General features: G+C 56.1%; 2 protein-coding genes across 8 annotated transcripts; both read left to right on the top strand.

Annotated features, from left to right (window-relative positions):
* The first annotated feature begins 2807 nt into the window (after window positions 1–2807).
* Window positions 2808–4010, top strand: LOC118980320 (collagen alpha-1(I) chain-like). The gene is given in 4 exon segments (XM_037036890.1): window positions 2808–2924; window positions 3248–3375; window positions 3532–3754; window positions 3756–4010. Coding segments are annotated over 4 exon segments (723 nt in total).
* CIZ1 (CDKN1A interacting zinc finger protein 1) lies at window positions 3712–20522 on the top strand. Of its 7 annotated transcripts, XM_037036796.1 has the most exons (18): window positions 3794–3875; window positions 4562–4691; window positions 4892–5007; window positions 6578–6649; window positions 7715–7944; window positions 10661–10751; window positions 10905–11037; window positions 11525–12180; window positions 12434–12555; window positions 13206–13403; window positions 13918–14042; window positions 16192–16279; window positions 16687–16800; window positions 16989–17168; window positions 18407–18476; window positions 18832–18953; window positions 19347–19502; window positions 19920–20522. In XM_037036796.1, exons 2-18 carry the CDS (start codon window positions 4567–4569, stop codon window positions 19926–19928), a joined length of 2607 nt encoding a protein of 868 aa, XP_036892691.1. In that variant the 5' UTR covers window positions 3794–3875; window positions 4562–4566; the 3' UTR covers window positions 19929–20522. The 7 variants fall into 7 exon arrangements, with proteins under 7 accessions (XP_036892688.1, XP_036892691.1, XP_036892692.1 ...); XM_037036793.1 differs by having other exon boundaries at window positions 3712–3819; window positions 19347–20522; XM_037036797.1 differs by having other exon boundaries at window positions 10676–10751; window positions 10953–11037; window positions 19347–20522.
* The last annotated feature ends 14 nt before the right edge of the window (window positions 20523–20536 follow it).

The following is a 20536-nucleotide window of genomic DNA, read 5'->3' as shown; positions in this document are numbered from 1 at the left end:
CTGTCCCCCTTCCCATGTTTAGTTACAGGTAAAGGCACAGTGGGCGACAGCTACTGGCGAGGCCACATGGTAAGCATATGGTCTGATAGTTTTCTCTGCCTCCTGTCTTTCCTGCGGATGTCACCGAGTACAGCCTGTTCCCAGGGTTTCTGAGTGAGGTGTCTGGCTGTGGGCTCACTCTGCTGCCTGTGTCGGTGTGCTGTGCTGGCTGGCGGCCTTGAAGGGGTGGTGCAGTGATGGGCACAGATGTCGGGGAGGGAAGAGTTGCTAGGGTAATGCCAGCCTGAGGGTGGAGGGAGGACACTGCACCTCAGGGGCATTCACTCCTTCCTCCATTCATTTAATTGACCTTCCCCAGGCGCGACCCCAGGTGACTCCAGGCAGTGGTGGTGGGAAGAGCTCCGAGCTGGGTCTCAAGGACATGGGGACAAGACAGCTCAGCAGCTGCTTTCTGCCATCCAGGGGCACATGACATTACTGAGGGCAGATATAATGCCAGGTAAGGAGGTAGCTGGTTACAAGATAAAGACCATAATTAATAGCTGGTTAGAAAGTGGGAAAATAGCCCTGGCTGGTGTAGCTCAGTGGACTGAGCATGGCCTGTGAAGCAAAGGATCAAGGTTCGATTCCCAGTCAGGACACATACCTAGGTTGCAGGCCAGTTCCCAGTGGGGGACATGTGAGAGGCAACCACACATTGATATTTCTCTCCTTCTCTCCTTCCCTTCCCCTCTCTCTGAAAATAAATAAGTAAAATATTTAAAAAAAGAAAGTGGGAAAATAGTGACAACAGCCACCATCCTGACAGCCACCATCCTGTCTAGGTGCTGGATCAAGAAACCCGAGAAACTCCAAAGTAACGCAGGGCTTGAGCGAATGGAGACATTCCTTCACCTCGTCCTTAAACTAAAAAACTCGGGGCAAAGATGTCAGTTTGTCTCCAATTTAAATGCATTTCAAAAATAAAAAATAAAAAATAAAAATAAATAAAAATAAATGCATTTCATGCAACACCAGAAGAAACTCTGATGGGATTTTGGCGGGGGTTAGGGGAGAGAAGATTTGACACAATCATTCTATAATTTACCTGAAAAAATTTACAAGAATGGGAGTTGGCAAGACATTTTTTATAACGCATAATGTCAGGAGCTTGTGTCATCAGGCATTAAAATATATCCCCAAACTACAATAGTAACACTATTCGACACTGTCATGGGAAGACACAGGTAGATTCCTGAAGCAGAGGAGGTGTGGACATAGATCCCCATGAGCTTCAGAGTTTCTTTCCTGATAAAGATGTGTCTCAGCCCTGGCTGGTGTAGCTCAGTGGATTGAGTATGGGCCTGCGAACCACACGATTGTGGTTCGATTCCCAGTCAGGGCACATGCCTGGGTTGCAGGCCAGTTCCCAGCAGGGGACTCATGAGAGGCAACCATACATTGATTTTCTCTCCCTCTCTCCTTCCCTTCCCCTCTAAAGATAAATAAATAAAATCTTTAAAAAAAAAAAAACATGTGTCTCAGGTTAGAGGCAAGGCAGGGGTCTCCAGCGGATGCTGCAGCCTCAGGCTTCGTTCGGCACAGGCAGAGGTGGGGCACCTCTTCTTCCCCCAAAACGTTCCTTGGGGGACTTTGCCTGGCAGGGATGGATGAAAAGTAACAAGTCTAGCCTCAAGCCGTGTCCTCAGATTGTTCCTATCCACTGTCCTATCCGGTCTTCAAGGAGGGAACCGAGGTCAACGTTTTAAAAAATGGTCACTCTCTCCCCCTGAGAAAGTCATTCAAACCGATCACATTAGGGAAAGAGGAGATAAAGAGCCCCCCCCCCCCGTGAGCCCACTACACACATCTATTTACTCTTTCCGAAACTGGGATCATGATGCAGATGCAGCTTTGCAAGCTGCTGAGTTCCCTTCACATTGTACTGCGAGCGTCTCAGTGTCCTTTGGAAGCACAGCATCTGTGGCCACGTGCCATTCCTTGGAAGCAGCTGCCATGATTTATTTAGATGTTCCCTCAAAATTGATTATTTTCCAGACAGCTATTATAATGTTTTTATAAATCACCTGCTGGCTTTTATAACTTCTCTTTCTATTATTTTCTTGAGCTGGATTCCTACAAGTGTGATTACCGCCAGGTCAAGGGGGAGAATTGCCTATTGCTGTGCAGGAAGCAGGAAGCGGGAAGCCAGCAGGAACATTATTTTTAGTTTTTTTTCTAATTTGCTAGGTTCATCGATGACAGGTGCCAGTGTTCAACGTTATGTAATACCACCCTCACACCCTCTGTGTGCGGACATCCATTTTATAGATGAAGAAACGGGCTCAGAGAGGACTCCCCCAACGGGCCAGGGTCGCCTAGGCAGAAGGCAGTGGAGCCCCGATTCAAACCCAGACTTCAGCGCTAGCACCCAGATCCGAGCTTGGACCTGGGTGGAAGCCCGGGCGATCTTGACCCGGCTCTCCTTTCCCTGCTCACTGCCTGTCTTGGTTCTCACCCGAATGAATTTTGTAACCGGGGAGTAGGTGACACTGTTGCACCCTTCCCTAACTCTGTCTGCCCTTCAGAGGTAAGGCCCAACTCCTCAGGCCAACCTACAAAACCACCATTATCGAGGTTACCCTTTCACCCAACAGCGTGACCTTCCCCTGACCCTGGATTGTCGGCGCTCCGGCCACACTGAGCCACTTTCGCGCTTCTAAGCCCAGGCGGAGTTAGGCACCTGTGCTGCCTCCGCCCCTAACCTCCCCCCAACCCCAAGGGGTTGCAGAAGAGCGGGTCCTGATCCTTAGGGCAGCACCTGTCACATGACTGCAGATGGCTCGACCGAGGAATCTCGGCTGCCTGAACCCGCCCGGTCGGCCTCGGGTCTGCGCGTCCCTAGCGCCACCGTGCGTCCCGCCCGCACACAGTCGGCGCTTAACGTAAAGGGAGAGAATTGCCCAGAGAAGTTAACAGTTACAGACGCCTTTGAGCCACAGCAAAGGGAATAGGGATTGCTATTTGGTAACCGTGGACTGTTTGTCTCCGTCCCTCCGTGTAGGGACTGAGGAGAGGGGCGTCGGGATGCAGGGCAGAGTCATAATTAAACGTCCTTTCCAAGCAGGACCGGTTCAGAGTCCGGATGAATGTCGTTTCTTATCATTAAACTCAGGCCTCTTCACCCGCTGCTGAGTCAAGGCGGCAACAAAACACTTTGAAATGGACCCCCCCCCCCACTTTTTTCTGGGGCATATTCTTTTGCCAGGTTGTGCGGGTCTCCGTCTCCCTGGGTCTCGGTTCCCGAATGTCCAGCGGTCGACTGACTGCACGCCCCCTCCCACCTCAGCCCCACGCGGGCCCTCCGTATCGCGGGACAGTGGTGGCCGCGGGGAGGTCGGTTGGGGACGGCTCTCCTCGAAGTCACCTGCGATGTCCTTCCCAGATGACAGATCCCTCCGGGCGACAGACGAATCTTGAGCTCAGAGCCGGCCCTTCCTGATGCAGAGGGCCGGGGTCGGAGGGTCTGCTCTGCTAAGGGCATCCTCCCAGCCCGGAGTCGCGCCCGCAGGCGCCGCAGCACCAGGTGAGCGGGCGCCGCCCCCCGCAGCGTGACGTGCGTGCGGTAGAGGATCTCGCCGCGGTCTGCAGCACCGGAACCTCCGGTCCTCCAGAGGGCGCTGGCCAGCCCGGCTTGCAGACCGGCCTGCTCAGCGGACATGCCCAGGTAGAGCCTCGGAAGCCCCGGATCCCCGGATCCCCGGAGCCCAGGCGCGAAGCCGGAGCCGCCCGGCTCGCGCGCGGCCTTCTCGGCCCTTGGGGGCGACGCTACGGCGGAAGGTGTGCGGGAAGGAGGCTGTGCAGTTCCCGCGGCCGAAGCCGCGCTGAGAGGCGAGGTGCGCGGGCCGAGGACGCCTGCGGGGACGGAAGGCTTAGGGGACGCTAGAATGGAGGCTGTGGGCTTCGCGGGCAGTGGGGTTACTGGAGGTGATGTGCAACACTCCTGTATCTGCTTAGGAAGGGTTAGCTGAATGGCCGGGTGCGGTGGGTGGGGGGGGGCGGGGCCGAGCGGGGACCTACCTTCTAGTTTGTTCACGGCGAGAGTGGAAGGCTGACGACTAGGGTGGAGGTACTGCTGTTATTGACACCAAATAGGCACAGGGGAGAGGGTGGGAATATCAAAGGGGGCTGTGAGTGGGGAGGGCTGGAATTTGTGAGCGCAGAGAAAGGCTGCAGGGAGAGGTGTACTGGGGTCGGGTGCTCCCCTTGGAAGGGGATGGAGCCCTGGGAGTTGGAAAGGCAGAGGGCGGGGTTGGTTGGGCCTTAGAAGGCAGGCCGGTCAGCAGGATTTGGGGGGAATTGGTGGAGGGTGGTTGACCCCTCTTGCTGCTGTCAGACTTGGGGGCGTAATGATGGGGTGGGGAAGAAATGTGGCATGCTCTGGGTAGGATGGGGAGTGTAAAGCTCAGCTAGCAGTATTTGAGGCCCCGGCGGTTGGGGTGGGAAACCGAGGACGGGTGGGCGGGCGGCGAGTGGGAGGTCCCGTGGTGGGGAGCCCAGCCTTACTCCCCTTCCTTCCCAGCCACGATGTTCAACCAGCTCCAGCAGCAGCAGCTCCAACAGCACCTGCAACAGCAGCAGCAGCTTCTGCAGCTCCAGCAGCTGCTCCAGCAGTCCCCGCCGCAGGCCTCACTGCCCCTGGCCATCAGCAGGTGAGTTCCCTGCACCACATTCGTGGGCTGGGTTGGCTGGTTCCAGCCCTGCCACTCAGGTCCATGCCTTGGAGGCCCCCTTCCCAGCCCTTACTCCCAGGGGCATGCCCCAGGCGGGCAGAAATGGAAGTGAGGGGTCTCCAGAAAGAGAGTGGTCTGACACTCCCAGTAACCTTCTGACAACTGCTTTCAACACACAGGGGGCTCCCCCAGCAGCAGCCACAGCAGCAGCTTCTGAATCTCCAGGGCACCAACTCAGCCTCCCTCCTCAATGGCTGTGTGCTTCAGAGAGCTTTGCTTCTGCAGCAGTTGCAAGGTATGGCCACCGGCCCTTCTCATTCCGTCTTGGTGGCAGCTTCCCAGCAGCCCAGGCACATGGAATCTCAGCAGATCCACGCAGTAACCTTGAGAGGGAGCCACTGTCAGCGTCCTAGTTTACAGAGGAGGACATTAAGGCTCCAGGAGGTTGCCAGTCTCTAAGTTGCTCAGTGGCCTGCAGGTCTATCCAATCCCAGATGTGTGTCCTTGGCCACAGTGCTGGCTCGGTGCAAAGCACTTAGCACACCTCAATGACATTCAGGTTAGATGAGGCGCTGGATGGAAAGATCTGTTTTGACCATCCTCCTCCCCATCCCATTGGGCAGATGAGGAGGCGGAGGTCCAGAGAAGGAAAGTCATTTGCCCTGGGTCAAACAGCACCAGCAGTATCTGAGCTAGACCAAAGCCTGGGCTGCCTGGCCCCCTGTATCTCTGAGGGGATGTCTCTAGCCCTGTGCTTCAGGCCTGTGCCCTTGCCTCAGTTTCCCCATGTGGAGAACAGTCTCTCAGCTCTTCCTTTCAAGATACCCCAGCCCCTGTGGGAGCAATCCAGGGATCCAGGGTGCAGGGTGCAGGGCCCAGGGCCAGCACATGTGCAGACCCAGCCCCTCCCACAGGGTAGGGGTGACTTGCTGGGCTGGGCACTGTGCTGAGGCCTTCATAAGCCCAAGTCCTTGACTATTCTGACAACCCTAAAGGAAGGTACACTCACGATCCCATTTTATAGATGAAGAAACTGAGGCCCAGAGAGGGGTCATGTGCCCAAGGTCACACAGCAAGTAGGTATTGATTAGAGGGAGAGTCAGAGCCCAGATCTTACGACAGATGTGACAGTTGTTGCCCTTCCAGGGCTGCATGGCTGTGAATGGCCCTGTGAGCTGACTTAGAAATGACAGATAAAATTGTGTACCTGAAACCTATGTGATTTTATTAACCAATGTCACCTCAATAAATTCAATGAAAAATCAACAAGAATGAAAGAAATGGCAGAGAGATGGGTGGAGAGATAAAATCACGCACAGGGACCCCCAGTCTATACATATGTATTCCTGCCCCCTTTTTTTCCCCCATTTTAAAAGTTACACTCTTCAAAGACAGGTGAACAGAATATTTTAGAAAGAGGATGAGAAAACCCAAAATAATTGTACATAGGTTCACTCACCTCCTGAAGGAAAGACACACCTGCCCAGGCTTCGATGTATTGCCTCCCGTTTTTTTCTGGCCACCAGCTCAGGGATTTGTGTTTGATTGTGGTTCTTGATGTGAGTGAAAGGCTGTATCTTACTGCTTTTTCACTGAATAAAAGGGCATGATCATTTATCATATAATTCGACAGTCTCTATAAGGATTGTTCTTTAGCAGCTGTTTAATGTGCCGCTGGATGGAATGTACCCTTGTTTACCTAAACCTTCTCAGTTTTGTGGGGTTTTTTCTGTTTTAAATAATGCCGGGGTGACTATCATGTTTGAGACTGTCGTCTTAGAATGAATCCCAAGGGTAGGGTGGCTGGGTCGGGGGGTGGCTGTTTTGCGGCCCTTGGTAAGTATTGCTGAATTGCTTTCCCAAAGGACTGGACCAGTTTGCAATGTCACCAGCTACGTATGACAGTACCGGTCTCACCATGCCCACAGCAACATTGGGTATTATGTGCTTTTTTTATATACATACATATATATGCGTATCACTTACTAATTCGGTTGGCAGAAATAAGCTGTACCCTCCATGTTTTAGTTCACTTTCTTGGAGTGTTAGTGCCGTTTAACATGGTGTAATTATCTGTTAAGCCTTTGTATTTCTTTTTGTGACTTGTCCATGTCCTTTGTCACTTTTCTTTTGGAGTGTGCCATCTTTCATCTCATTGTGAGAGCTGGTTGGAGTTCTCTCTCCACACGTATTTGTCATAAGTTCATGTTAATTGGACGCTCACTATATACAAGGCACATTTGTATATCTCACTGACTCCCCATGAAGCGCTTCGAGTGAAACGCTGCGTCACCCCATGTGCCAGATGGGGGAAGTGAGCCTAAGAAGGGGGGACTGACCTGCTCAGGTCCAGAGCTTGTACTGTGGGGTCTGGGTTTGAGCCAGCTCTCACAGCCCATCTGACCCCTACCCCGATCCCTTATGCTTCTCATCCCCGCCTTGGCGCGAGAGTTTGAACTGGCTTTTATGGTTCAAACACTTTGCAAGCACTGGGTTCCCGAGTCTGATGAGGCGCCTGGCCCTAAGGAGTTTCCCCTGGCTGCTGGGTAGTGGGAATTAGTGAGAGCAATGGGGCAGCTGGGCAGCCACACCTGGGAAGTGCTTTCCAAGTGTCTGGTCCCCAGGGTAGCTGGACGGGGTGGAGAGGGTCTTATTGTTCCAGGGACCAGTCATCTTGCTGGTTCTCCCTCTGAGGGATGTTTCACATACCAGAAGGCGCACCCCAGGGCATGCCTGCGGGGGAGCTGGGGCACCGCCCAGGGAGGCACCTGGAGAGAAAAGGCGTGTCTCACCCAGTAGAGCAGAGAACCAGCCCTAAAGCCCCTCCCCACTGATTTCCAAAGTGGGACTGCTCTCAGCTGTCATCTCTTTCCATTGGCTGACCTGGGGTGGGAAGAGTCCCTTTTGAAATTATCTGGTGCGTTGGGGCCCTGACCCCTGACCCTAGCCTCTATCACCCAACCCTAGTTATAATCCCTCTCCTTCCCTCTTCTTGCCCACAGGTAACCTTCGCAGCTACAACCTGGCAGCCCCGAACCTGACAGCCCCCAGCCTCACAGCCCCACAGCTGGCCACCCCAAATCTACAGCAGTTCTTTCCTCAGGCCACTCAGCAGTCCCTGCTGGGCCCCCCTCCTGTCAGGGTCCCCATAAACCCCTCCAAGATCATGCTTTCAGGGCGGAACCCCCCCAAACAGGCCCGGACACCCCCCTCCACCACCCCTGATCACAAGGTGAGTGGTGGCTGGGGTGGAGTGGGGGGGGCAGGGGGGATGGGAGAGGGCTGGCCTGGGTATCAACCCAGATCCCCACTCTGGCTCGCACTGGGCCTTGGGGCAGGTCACACCCCTCTTTGTGCCTCAGCTTCCTCATCTGTGAAAAGAGCAGGAGGTATATGGGACCTGTGTAGTGTTTCCCAAACTTCAGATATTCCCGAACCCCTGATGCGATGTTTGCTGTGTCCAAACACTACCAGTGTTATTATAGTGTTATTATTTACCTAAAATCTCTGTTTTGGAAAAATTTGAGATGTAATTGAAGTATAACACTATATGAGTTTTAGGTGTACTCTGACAGTTCTTAAAAGCAGTGCTGCCCAGCCCTGGCTGGTGTGGCTCATTTGGTTGGAACATCATCCCATAAACCAAGAGGTTGCAGTTCAATTTCCAGTCAGGACACATGCCTGGGTTGTGTCCTCGATCCCTGGTTGGGGCCTGTACAAGGACCAGCCCATCGATGTTTCTCTTCCTTTCTCTCCTTCCCTTGCCCTCTCTCTCTCTCTCTTTTTTTTTTGTTAAAGATTTTATTTATTTTGGGGGAAGCGAAGGAGAGAGAAATATCAATGTGTGATTGCCTCTCACATGTCCCCAGCTGGGGACCTCGCCCACAACCCAGGCATGTGCCCAGACTGGGAATCGAACCAGCAGCCCTTTGGTTTGCAGGCCAGCATTAATCCACTGAGCCATACCAGCCAGGGCCCCTGCACTCTCTCTAAAATCCATAAGCATGTCCTCTGGTAACAATTAGAAACAACAACAACAAAACGGACTGCCCAGTGGAAGTAAAGTGCAGCCACGTATGCAATTTAATTTTTCTAGTAATCGCATTCACCAAGTGAAGCGAAACAGGTGGAATTAACTTTGTTCACGTATTTTATTTAGCCCAATATATTAAAAATTGTCACGCCAGTATTTAGTCAATATAAAAAATGAATGGGGCATTTTACAATTTTTTTTCTGTGTATGTACTAAGCCCTTAAAATCTGATGTGTATTTTATGTTGAGATCGCGGCTCAGCTCGCCACATTTCAAGTGCTCAGAAGCCACACACCCGTGGCTGATGGCTCCTGTCGGGGCTAGCTTTCAGTCAGCCTCTTCTCAGTTATATAAAAAGGAAACAGATCGCTAGCTAAAACGTTGAAACCAGGGTAAAAGGAAGGTCCCTGGGGGGAAACAAGGATGAGTCCTGAGCTCCGCAGTGTTGCTCTCTGACGATCTGAGCCCCCACCACGGCCCCTCCGGGGTTCGGCAGCTGGTGGGAACATCAGAGGGAAGGGCCCCCTGACACAAGCACGGAGACGAAAGAGACTGCAAAGCGAACACCGTCCTCCCTGAGACCATCCCGTCCCTGGATGTCCCAGCAGCTCCTCACACACACCACGCTCCTCAGAGCACCCTGGGGGAGGGGCAGCGCCCTGCTTTCTGCCTGCTCTGGGGCAGCCCCCACTGGGAGGCGGGGCATGTTCCCCCAGAGAGAGGTCATGGCCTCTGACCTTCCAGTGGGCCTCTCCTCACATGGTCTTGTCTATGACTAACCCCCCTCATTTTATTTATTTATTTTTAAAGATTTTATTTTAGGAGGGGAAGGGAGGGAGAAAGAGGGAGAGAAGCGTCTGGGGACCTGGCCCCCAGCCCAGGCATGTTCCCTGACTGGGAATCGAACTAGTGACCTTTCGGTTTGCAGGCTGGTGCTCACTCCACTGAGCCACACCAGCCGGCCACCCTCCTCATTTCACATATGGGAACACTGAGGCGCAGAGCAGGTGGGGCTCGCTCTGGGCTGCGCAGCTGTCCTGACGGACCGGAGCTGAGCCTCCTGACTGGAAGGCCAGTGCCCGTGCCGTGCAGGGTGAGAGCTGGCTGGTTTCTGAAGGGCAAGGAGTCCTCCTGCGGTGCAGGGTGCAGCTCATTACTGGTTCCTTGGGCTAACTAGCAGGGGGGAGGTGGGCTACTCCTGGGCTTCCTGGGGGGTGGGGCTGGAAACAGCTGGAGCCATGCATTTATTTAGCGGACATCTGTTCATTAGCGGACACCAATTCATTAAGTACCACAGTGGGGAAGCCAAAGGCCTTCTGGGGACCTGTGCTAGGGGTCTGGACCTACTGTGACGGCAGGAAGGCTTCCTGCAAGAAGTACCTTTGAGGCTCTGGGTGAAGGCCTCCTGGGGCTTTGGGGGACCAGAGAGAAGACCAGTGTGGATGTAGAGGGGGGAGGAGGGGAAGCTGAGACTGGAGGGTAGGTGTGGGGCAGAGGTCATTTGTGTAGGAGGGAGGGTAGGTGGTATCAGGCTTGGGTGGAAAAGAGGCACTCCAGGCCTAGGGGAAGTCACAGGACGGTTCTCACCTGGCCAAGATGAGACATGACCAGTTTTGCATTTGAGAAGGGTCCCTCTGGCTGCTTTGTGGAGAAGAGATGTCAGGAGACAGCTCCCTGGTCAGGAGGGGGCTTGTGTCCCCCAAAGCTGGGTTTACTTACCTGTCAGGCAACCGGATGGAACTCCTGGACTTGATTCCCGGGGCATTTAAGAGCATCTCTTGGCAGCTCTGGGACCAGGCCCACCTGAGGTTCCCAGGCCCCTTTGTGTCCTGAGGGCTGTGCCAGCCGCTCTTGGGCAGGAGCATATTCACAAGGTGGGTGGTGGAGGGTGGGAACAGTTTCTGAAAGGCAGCAGGATTCTTCTTCTCAGACGACACCTGTGGAAGACAAGGCGGACCCCACAGAGGGGTCTGAGGATGCTGCCGAGCCCCGAGCGGACACGCCAGGTGAGGGAGGGGTCCTTTGGAGGGGATGTGGGGTGGGGCAGGCGGGTGAGGGGTTGGTAGTGGAGGCAGATCTGGCAGGTGGGGATCTTGGGGAGGGGGTGAGCCCAGGCGCTATCTCCCCAAGATTGTTTGTGTCTAACGTGTCCCTGGTAGCCCCTCATCTGCCTTTCATTCGAGGCTGCGCCTCTCCTCCCTGCCCAGATGACTTTGCTAAGGAGAAACACACTTCAGCACCTGAGCCAGAGTCCTGTGAGGCGACTGAGCCTCCAGCTAAAAGGTCAAAGAGGTAATTGATGCTGGACCCCTGCTTTATTCTCATTTCTGCAAAGGCAGGGGTTGGGTGTAGGTGGGGCCAGGACCATTCAGGGACGCTGGAGCCAGAGAAGGGCCTTGGCCTCTGGCTTGGAGGAAGGTTGAACCTAATTCTGCACCTCACCTGGGGAGGCCCCGGGCCAGACAGACTCTGGTGTCTTCACTGTGACTGAGCTACCTGGAAACAGACGAGGTGGGCAGGTTGGAGGGGTGAAGGTGTGCGGATGTGCACCTGGGACCTCAGGGTAGGCAGAGAGGGGGTAGTCTTGGATTTATATTAGCAAGTTGTGGGGGGTGGGGAGAGCAAGGGATCCTGCCAGCTTATTTAGGGGAAACTGGGGCCCAAACACCCAGCTGGAACACCGTAGAATGAGGATCGGAATCTGGGTTTTGGCCTTTCCCAGGATCCCCTTAGGGCCACCTGGAAGACACGAGTTTGATCGCCTTTTGGTCCTTCCTAGCTCAGAGGAGCCCACAGAGAAGGGACCCTCAGGGCAGCTACAGGCAAAGGTCCAGCCACAGGCCCGGATGACGGCACCAAAGCAGACGCAGACACCGGAGCTGCTGCCCGAGCCGCTGGAGGCCCGAGTACTGCCACGGTTCCAGCCCCGGGTTCTGCAGATGCAGGCCCAGGTGCAGCTACAGACTCAGCAGCTGCAGGTGCCCCCCGTGGATGCCCAGGTGCAGCCAAAGCTGCAGAAGCAGGCACAGACACAGACCTCTCCAGAGCGCTTAGTGCTGCAGCAGGTGCTGCCAAAGCTGCAGGAGGAAGCTGAGCCACGGCAGCAGGTGCAGCCGCAGGTGCAGACACAGGCACAATTACAGCCCCCTCGGCAGCCACAGCCACAGCCGCAGCCGCAGAAGCAGAAGCAGAAGCAGGCACAGACGCAGACGTATCCCCAGGCCCAGGCAGGAACACAGGCACAGGTGCAAACCCTGGAGGAGCCGCCGGAGCAACCTCCAGTGCAGTTGCCAGTGCTGCCCTCGAACCAGACCCAGGGGCAGGCTCAGGCTCAGGCCCAGCCACAGCCACAGGTGCCAGCATCGGAGCAAGCACTTGTTCTGGGTCAATCTCCTGTGCTGGAAAGACTGCCCAGTACAGTAGAAACTGGAGCAGGTAAGTGAGTGCCAGTTCCCAGCTGGCCCAGTGACAGGACAGCTCTGCCCAACCCCCTCTTTCCTCCCCTGGCACTGTCCAGCCCTGGCTGAGCACTGCCTGGGATCAAGGGGTGGCCCTAGAACTGGGCTTGGGAACACCACACCAGAGGCTTCAAGGCCTTGCTGTGAGCACAGCAGGTGGCCCTTTGGCCCAGGTCTTTCTGGGTCAGGTGGGAGGCGGGCTCTGGGAAACAGTGCATCTGTCATTCCAGGCCTGGAGGAGGCCTCCCTGGAGCCAGTGGGCGCCCAGGTCAGCATGGAGGAGAGCCAGGAGGAGCTGACTAGTGGCCTCGATGTGGGAGAATGTGAAAAAAGAGCGAGAGAGATGCTCAGGGTGGGTAGAGATGCTAATGTGACAGTGTGAGGACCACAGTGCCCAACGGTTGGAGGGCCTCTTTCTGTCCCAGCCCCAGTCAGGGCCCCATCGTGTGTCCCCTGCTGGGGCATGTGACCACAGCCCTGTCTCTGGGCTGTGGGCAGCACAGAGCGGGGTTGACGGTGGTCTGCCAAACTCTCATGCTGCTGTGTTGCCTTCGTGTGCCTTTGCTCTGAAGATCTGGAGGCGCTTAGGTGACAACAGTCCCTTGCGGCCTGCTCATCCCAAATAGAGCCCCTGGTGCCCTCACATGGGTGACGTTGCTCTTTGGAGAGAGAGTGGCAGCCAGTGCTGAGGGTTCGGGTCCCGGCTCTGCTCCAGAGTGGATTGTGGCCACACCCACTCCCTTCTTTGTGTTTCAGTTTCTCCATCTGTCTTGTGTGGGCGGGTGGGCTTTAGATTTAGGTGGCCCTGGGTTTGAATCCCGACGGTAATACCTTCTAGCTGTGTGAGCTTGGGCAATCATGTAAGAGCTCAGAGCCTCAGTTTCCCCATCCGTAAAGTGGGCGGTCGGGCCTGAGGAGACAATGCTCATAGGTGTGTGGTTCTGGGGCTGGCTCACCATGAGCACCCAGCTGGTGGTAGCTCTGCTCCTGTTCCCGGTGCAGGTGTGGGGTGCCGGGGGCTCCCTGAAGGTCACCATCCTGCAGAGCAGTGACAGCCGGGCCTTTAGCACTGTATCCATCGCACCTGGGCCACGTTCCAGCGACTCGACCTCCGCCGCCCCCGCTGCTGCCAGCGCGCCCTCCGAGCAGGCCCCCCAGTTCTTCTGCTACATCTGCAGGGCCAGCTGCCGCGGCCAGCAGGTGCTGCCCCTGGGCCCTGGGCAGTGGGCTGGCTGCGTGGTGTGGGGGCTGTGGGACACCCAGGTCCACGGCAGCCTGCGTGGCCCCGTGGGGCCCCGTGAGCCCTGGCCCTGCTGGCGGCCAGATGCTGGTGGCCATGCATCTGCTCAGAACACTTTCTCTGACTCGCCCCGAAGGCAGAGTTTTCTAGTCAGGCAGAGCCGGTTTGAATCGGCCCTGACCAGCGTAGACCTCAGAAGGCAGATTCATCCTTTGTGCTTCAGTTTCCTCATGGGTGAGATGAAGAAACATTTAGAACCCAGCACATCAGGTGGTTTTGAGGATTCGGCAACTTGACATTGAGGCCATGAGGCGCAGGCCCAGCCTAGAGTGAGCATGGCATTAGTGACAGCATTATACTCATATTATTATTCCTGGTGCTCTTGGTACGAGGCAGGAGGCCTCCCTGGCCCCAGCACCGACCGCATGCCGGGGCCCAGTCCTCACGCCCATCCCTGACTCCCTCTTGTCGCAGGAGTTCCAGGACCACATGTCGGGGGCCCAGCACCAGCAGCGGCTCAGAGAGATGCAGCACACCAGCCAGGCCTGCCTCCTGTCCCTGCTGCCCATGCCCCGGGATGTCCTGGACAGAGAGGACGAGTGAGTGCAGGGTCTTGGAGGCCTGGTGCCAGGGGGCGGGTGGGCAGTCTGGCAGGCCAGGCGAGGCTGAGAGGGGCCCCACACAACCCTCTGCAAGGGCTACCTTTGTGTCAGGCCTTGCCCCGCCCCCTGCCCTGAGGCCTCTTCACACCAGTAGCTGTGTGACCTTGGACCTCAGTTTTCCCCATCTGTAAAATGGCCTGCCATGGGGTGTGAGGCAGGAATTCGTGACCCAGGCAGCTTCTTAAGGTTCCATCCAGGCAGGAACAGTGCACCCACCCATGCGGGAAGTCAGTGGGTGGTGACACGGGGGGGCCACTCCCCTGGCATGTGTGCGGACCCTCCCACGGGCATGATTTTGCGGGCCAGGTCATGCTGGGGCTTGTGGTTAGGCTACCCTGGGTCTCCCCTTTGCGGTCATGGGTGCTTGGCGAGGCAGAAATGTCAGCCCTCCTGGAGTTGGAGACCGCCCTTTGGGTGGGAGGGTAGAAGCTGGGGGACCTTCTGTGACCCTGTGGGAAGTCGCAGAGGCCTGTAGGGGCCAGGAGGTGTCATTCCTGAGGGAAGCAGGTCGGCGTTGGCTCAGGCCACCCTGGGGGACCTGGGCTCTGTCACATGGGGCTGCTGCCCCTCAGCTTCAGGTCTGGTTTTTCAGGAGAATCCAGAAACCCAGATCTGTAGGTGAAGTCTCCCAGCTTCAAAATAGCTAGTTCAGAACTGAAACTAAAGAAACCCTGTGCAGGCCAAAAGATACCCTTTCACCGGCTGGGCAGGCCCTGAGCCTTCACACAGGGTCGAAGCCTGAGGTCCCCTCTGCGGGAAGGGCACCGGGGCCCTGAGCGGCAGGGAGCAGCCTCTCCGAAGAAGGCAGCTGTGTCTCTGTTCTCGGGAATCACTTCGGGATGAGCTTCCCCATGTGGGTTTGCAGTACGTTCTCGAGCTTGAAACCTCCCCCTGTGCCCGACCTGCGAGTCACACTTGGGTGCATGAATCATCAGCACAGGTGAAAGGTGACTCACAAAGATGTTTCTTGCAAAGTTAATGTAATGTGGGAACAATTTAATTGGAAATGATCTAAAATATCCAAAACTAGTGGATTAGTTAGATCGACTAAGGCCCGTCCTCGTGGCAGAACAACTGATACGGCGGCCAGGGGTGGAAATGCGTGATAAGGCAGAACCTGCACATGACACGGTTCCCCGTTAGAACAGGGTCCCAGGTTGCATTTGCAGAATGAACTCGATGCCATCAAAATCGACCTCATGACACAAGGACACTGGGTGGATGTAGCCCAGGCTCTTAACAAGCTTCAGGTGGGCAGGGTTCCTGGCATCGTCTCCTGTTGGCAGCACCCCCGCCCCCGGGTCCAGCCCCAGCCCCTTGAGGCCAAGCAGACCTGGCGGTGCTTCAGATCAGCTGCCCGCCCTTCCCTTATCCAACACTCAGGATGAGGCCAGGCCCCAGGGATTCGGGGGTGGAGTCCTGGGCCCCCCAGGGCAGGTGGAGAAGGGATTTGGCCCTGACAAGTCACCGTGAGCAATGCCGTGGTTGTGGCACTCTGGAGCCTCAGACGGGGCCCCAGCTTCCTTGGATGGGGCAGGTCCAGGAATGGGCCGAGGGGCAAGAACAGCTCTGGGAAGCACAGGCACTTAAACTGGAGGGTAAAGAGGAGTTTTCAAGGCCAGATGTTCTCGGTTATGTCACTGTCTTGGTGACCCTGTGGTGTCCTAAATGCTTCTAACTCTCATTTCTCCCCTAAGTCTCCCTGGTTATTCTTTTTTTAAAATTTTAAGATTCTATTTTTATTTATTTTTAGACAGAGGGGAATGGAGGAAGAAAGAGAGGGAGAGAAACATCAATGTGTGGTTGCCTCTTGTGTGCCCCCTACTGGGGACCTGGCTTGCAACCCAGGCATGTGCCCTGGGAATCGAACCAGTGACCCTTTGGTTCTCAGGCCAGTGCTCAATCCTCTGAGCCATACCAGCCAGGGCTCCTTGGTTATTCTTATGTTAGTATTCTTCCATTTTATTAAATTTCCTAAAAAGATCCTGTTGGAATAGCACTCCATTTTTGGAGCATCTGGGAGAGTTGTCTCTCTGAGAACACAGTGTCACATCGTGCTATGCTTGTTTTGTCTGTCGTCACTCAGAGACCCACCTCTGAGGCGCTGGTGCAACACCTGCCAGGTCTACTACATGGGGGACCTGATCCAGCATCGCAGGACTCAGGACCACAAGGTACGAGGCACAGGGTAGGAGCACAAAGTCAGCATCAGCCTTGGTGTCTGCAAGCCCGGCTTCTCCGTGAGTCAGCCATGCTTCCTCTTTGGGCTTCCATCTCCCAGTCTGTTCAATGTGGGCAAGGCACCATCTGCCCTGCCGTTGAGCCACTGGGGCTCTTGGGGCTCCTCTCGGCTTTTGTCTTCTCTCCCTGTCTTCTCTCTGTGGCCACCTGCCATCCCATGTTGGATCCAGTGGCACAGGGAGGGGACGTGTTTGCCCGTGCTCTGGTACAGGAGCGGAGAGCAGCCAGCTGATTACAGAAGGGGTGGCCTGCAGGTGGCAGGCGAGGCCTCCCCGGGGTACCGGCTGGCTGTACCTGGGGACACTGCCCGCCGCCCACCTGGCCTGCCTCCTTTCCCCAGATCGCCAAACAATCCCTGCGACCTTTCTGCACCGTTTGCAGCCGCTACTTCAAGACCCCTCGCAAGTTTGTGGAGCACGTCAAGTCCCAGGGGCACAAGGACAAAGCCAAGGAGGTAACCGCAGCTCCCTCAGAGGACCGAGGCCCAGCGGTACGGAGTTGTGGCCAGGGCCACACAGCAGGATGAGATGTACCCCAGCCCTCACAGAGCAGGAACTGGGACTCCCAGGGCTGTGGGGCGGAGACCGGTGGCTCCTCAGCTGCCCAGAGCTGACCTGAGCCCCGGCCTGCTCCCCTGGGCAGCTGAAGATGTTCGAGAAGGAGGTAACTGGCCAAGATGAGGATCACTTCATCACAGTGGATGCTGTGGGCTGCTTTGAGGATGATGAAGATGAGGAAGATGAGGATAATGAAGAAGAAGAAGAAGAAGAAGAAGAAGAAGAAGAAGAAGAGATCGAGGCTGAGGAGGAATTCTGCAAGCAGGTGCTCGGGCAGAGGAGGGAATTGGGAGGCAGGGTGGAGGCTGGACCCCGAGCCCAGGGGAACCTCGCTGCACCTCCCAGGGGCCAGGAGGCACTGTGCTGGCGTTTATAGGCACTGATGCTCCGAATGAGTAACAACAGTAACTAACCTCCGTGGCTATGTAACTACACGTCACCATGACTGCAGGGTGGCATTGAAATAAGCAGGGCTGAAATTCTGACCTGCGTCAAAGAAGGGAAAGGGCATCCTAGGCCAGGGAATAGCCTCAGTAAAGGCACAGGTGGGGAACCATGCGGGGCACATGGGAAATGGCGTGTGAGAGGCTGTGAAGGGTGAGAGCCAGCTAGAGCAGTGTTTTCTGAGCACCTACTCTATTCCAGGCACGTACCAAGCACTTTCCTGGCAGAACCTCAGACTCGGATGCCAGGTTGTGTTTGGAACGCCTCTGCTGCTTTGCCTCCTGTGAGCCAGGAGCTGGGGAGACGTGGATTGTTTCTAGTTTAATGGATGTTTCCAGAGCCCCTGTTCTGGGCCAGGCCCAGCTCAGGCTGTGAGGGAAGGTCACAGCCAGGGTGGCAAACGGGAGTGGCTGTCACTCCTAGAAGCCACGTGTATTTGCCTGGTGTGTGGTGGAAGGTACTGCCAGGTGTGGTGATGCTGGCGTGGCTGGAGCCGGATGGCCTCATCTGGAAGGGAGGGGCTTATGTCCAGCAGGTGAGACAAGGGGTCCTAGATCACCTGACACCATCCTCCAGGACCGAGGTCACTGCAGCATCAGGTAGGAACTCAGGCAGCTGGCAGAGGCCCCACGGTTAAGAGTGAAAGCAGGACTTGGGGTCCACCTCGCTCCTTCCTGAACTGGCTGTACAACACGGGCTAGTGAGTTAGTGTGCCTGGGCCTCACTTTCTGTTTATGGAAAATTTGTGAACCACAGATGGCTATGAGGATTCAAGGAGATGATGTGTATGATGTGTCGGGCATACCTGGCATGGATTACAGCCACTGAGGGGAGCAGGAGGGCTTCCTGGAGGAAGGGACTGAATGAGCCGAGCCTACGATGTATAGATTGGGAAGGGTGCTCTGGGAGGCAGGTTCAGCACGTGCAAAGGCTCCAAGAATGCCACCCACCACCTTCCCAAAGTCAAGTCTGTGTTCAAGAGGGCTCCCCACCCACATTCAGGGGTGGGAGGTTCTGGGGGAAGCCAGATCCGAGGCCCCCCCCCTTGCACGTCTGCAGGTGAGGTCCAAAGGTGTATCTGCAGAGGAGTGGAAGAACTCAGAGACCTACAGCCCCAACACTGCATATGGTAAGACCCCAGCTCTGGTCCCAGACTCAGGTGACCCCCCCCGCCCCAGATCCCAGCCACAGCATCCTGGCCAGACAGCCTACCCACTCACAAAAAAGGCAGACCTATTCATTGTTTGTGGTGCCTCCCCACTGCCTTCCACAGTGGCTGCCCAATCTTCGTTCCCACCAACAGGGCAAAAGGGTTCCTCTTTCCTTATGCCCTCACCAGCCCTTGTTGTTTGTAGATTTGCTGATAGTCATTCTGACAGGGCTGAGATGCTACCTCATGGTAGGGGAATAAAAGGGCCCTAAAGAGGGTGGCGCACCCGGCTGGCATGGGGGAATGTAAGCGCACAGGCCCTGCTGTCCCACAGGCGTGGACTTCCTGGTGCCCGTCGTGGGCTACGTCTGCCGCATCTGCCACAAGTTCTACCACAGCAACTCGGAGGCAAAGATCTCCCACTGCAAGTCCCTGGCCCACTTCGAGAACCTGCAGGTGAGCTGGGCCTCCTGCCCCACCCTACCCTGCCCAGGCCTCTGCCTCCATCCAGAATAATGGGGGTGACAGCTGGTGGCCACCTCCCCCCTGTGCTGGACATCAGTCCTCAGGCACATGCCCCAGCAGAGAGGCCCTGCCCATGAAGGGAGTAAGAAAATCAGTTTGGGGCTGGGCTCTTTCTGTTCTTTTTCTGGGGAGAGGGTGGGTGTGTGGGCAGTGCTGAGGGGCCAGGCTGTTAGCTGCAGAGTTCTGGCCCAGGAAGGCAGAGCGCAGCACATAGGGCCACACAGCGTGTCCAGTGCTGTCTTAGCCAGGTTGGGGGAACAGCTGCTGGCCAGGGTGCATCAGAGAGGGAGGGAGCCCTGCCTCACCTGTACCCTCTGTGTCCAGAAATACAAGAAGGCCAAGAACCCCAGCCCTGCCACCAGGCCCATGAGCCGCCGGTGTGCGATCACTGCCCGGAACGCCCTGACGGCTCTGTTCACCTCCAGCGGCCGCTTGCACCCCCAGCCCAGCCTCCAGGATGCAGCCAAGGGCCCCAGCAAGGTGACGGCCCATTCTTCCCAGCCCCCACCATTTCGGCGCTCAGCCCGGCTCAAAACCTGATAGAAGGAGCTCCCCATAACCACCTGGTCTGGGTCCAGATGGATGCTGTTTAGAGTCTGCATGGAAACTTTGACATGGCATTTTTACTCAGAACCCAATAAAAAGAAGGTAGTTTGGCTGCCTAGTGCCCCCCAGCACTTCTGTCTGGGCAGCGGGAGGGGAGCACCCCAGCCAGCCTTAGCCCGAACCCAGCCTCTCCAGGCACCATGTGGGGCCGAACCGCACAGCCAGACGGGTTCCCCAACCAGGGACTCTGGGATCACAAGGCACTTCACTTCTCTGACCTCAGTTTCCCTCTTAATAATGTGTCAGGGCTAGGAAAGTGCCTTCAAGTGAGATCTCATTTAATCTTCACAGCGACTCTAGGAGGGAGGTCTTGGTACCCCCAGATTCCAGATGAAGAAACTGAGGCCTAGCCAGATCAAGTGACTTGCCGAAGGTCATACATCTGGTGAATGGCCAGGAGTTGATCCTGGCCTGAGCTCTGGACCCCTGTGCCAGCCTCTCCAGCTGGATCCTGTGGAAGGTCAAGTGCAGAAAGGGTTGCACCCCTTGCCTGGCTGCTCCTCTGCTTCTGAGTTCATGGGGCTCCAGCGGGACACTGCCCTTCCCGTCAGGTGACCCAGGACGAATCATCAGTGGGCAGAGCCTCGGCTGAGTTGGATCTTTAGTTCTGCTGTTTCCCCATTTGGGAAGACCCTTACAGATTGCCAGTCAGACCAACTGGGGAGGCTGAGGCCAAGAACAGGAGGATGGTGCCCAAGGTTGCACAGCATGTCTTGGTGTCTTAGTGAAAGGCCCTGGTCCCCAGAGAAGCCAAGCGCATCATCACACAGGGTCACGCAGCATGCCTGATTCTGTCTCAGGCATGGGAAGTCGCTGCTGGCCAGGAACGTACCAGGTGGGGAGGAAGTCCCGACCTTACCTGTACCCTCTCGTGTGTCCAGCAATAAAGAAGGCCTGTCCCCACCTCC

Source organism: Sturnira hondurensis, unplaced genomic scaffold, assembly GCF_014824575.4.
Source record: "Sturnira hondurensis isolate 20B ecotype Veracruz unplaced genomic scaffold, ASM1482457v3 Scaffold0022908, whole genome shotgun sequence".
Lineage (NCBI taxonomy): Eukaryota > Metazoa > Chordata > Mammalia > Chiroptera > Phyllostomidae > Sturnira > Sturnira hondurensis.
This window is presented reverse-complemented; position numbering and strand designations above follow the sequence as displayed.

Excerpts from the sequence above, each read along its gene's own strand:
- CIZ1 (XM_037036793.1), top strand. The coding sequence starts at position 4,567 with ATGTTCAACCAGCTCCAGCAGCAGCAGCTCCAACAGCACCTGCAACAG. Across the intron at positions 7,945-10,660 it reads CCACCACCCCTGATCACAAG|GATTCTTCTTCTCAGACGAC; the intron begins GTGAGTGGTGGC and ends GAAAGGCAGCAG. Across the intron at positions 18,477-18,831 it reads CAGCCCCAACACTGCATATG|GCGTGGACTTCCTGGTGCCC; the intron begins GTAAGACCCCAG and ends GCTGTCCCACAG.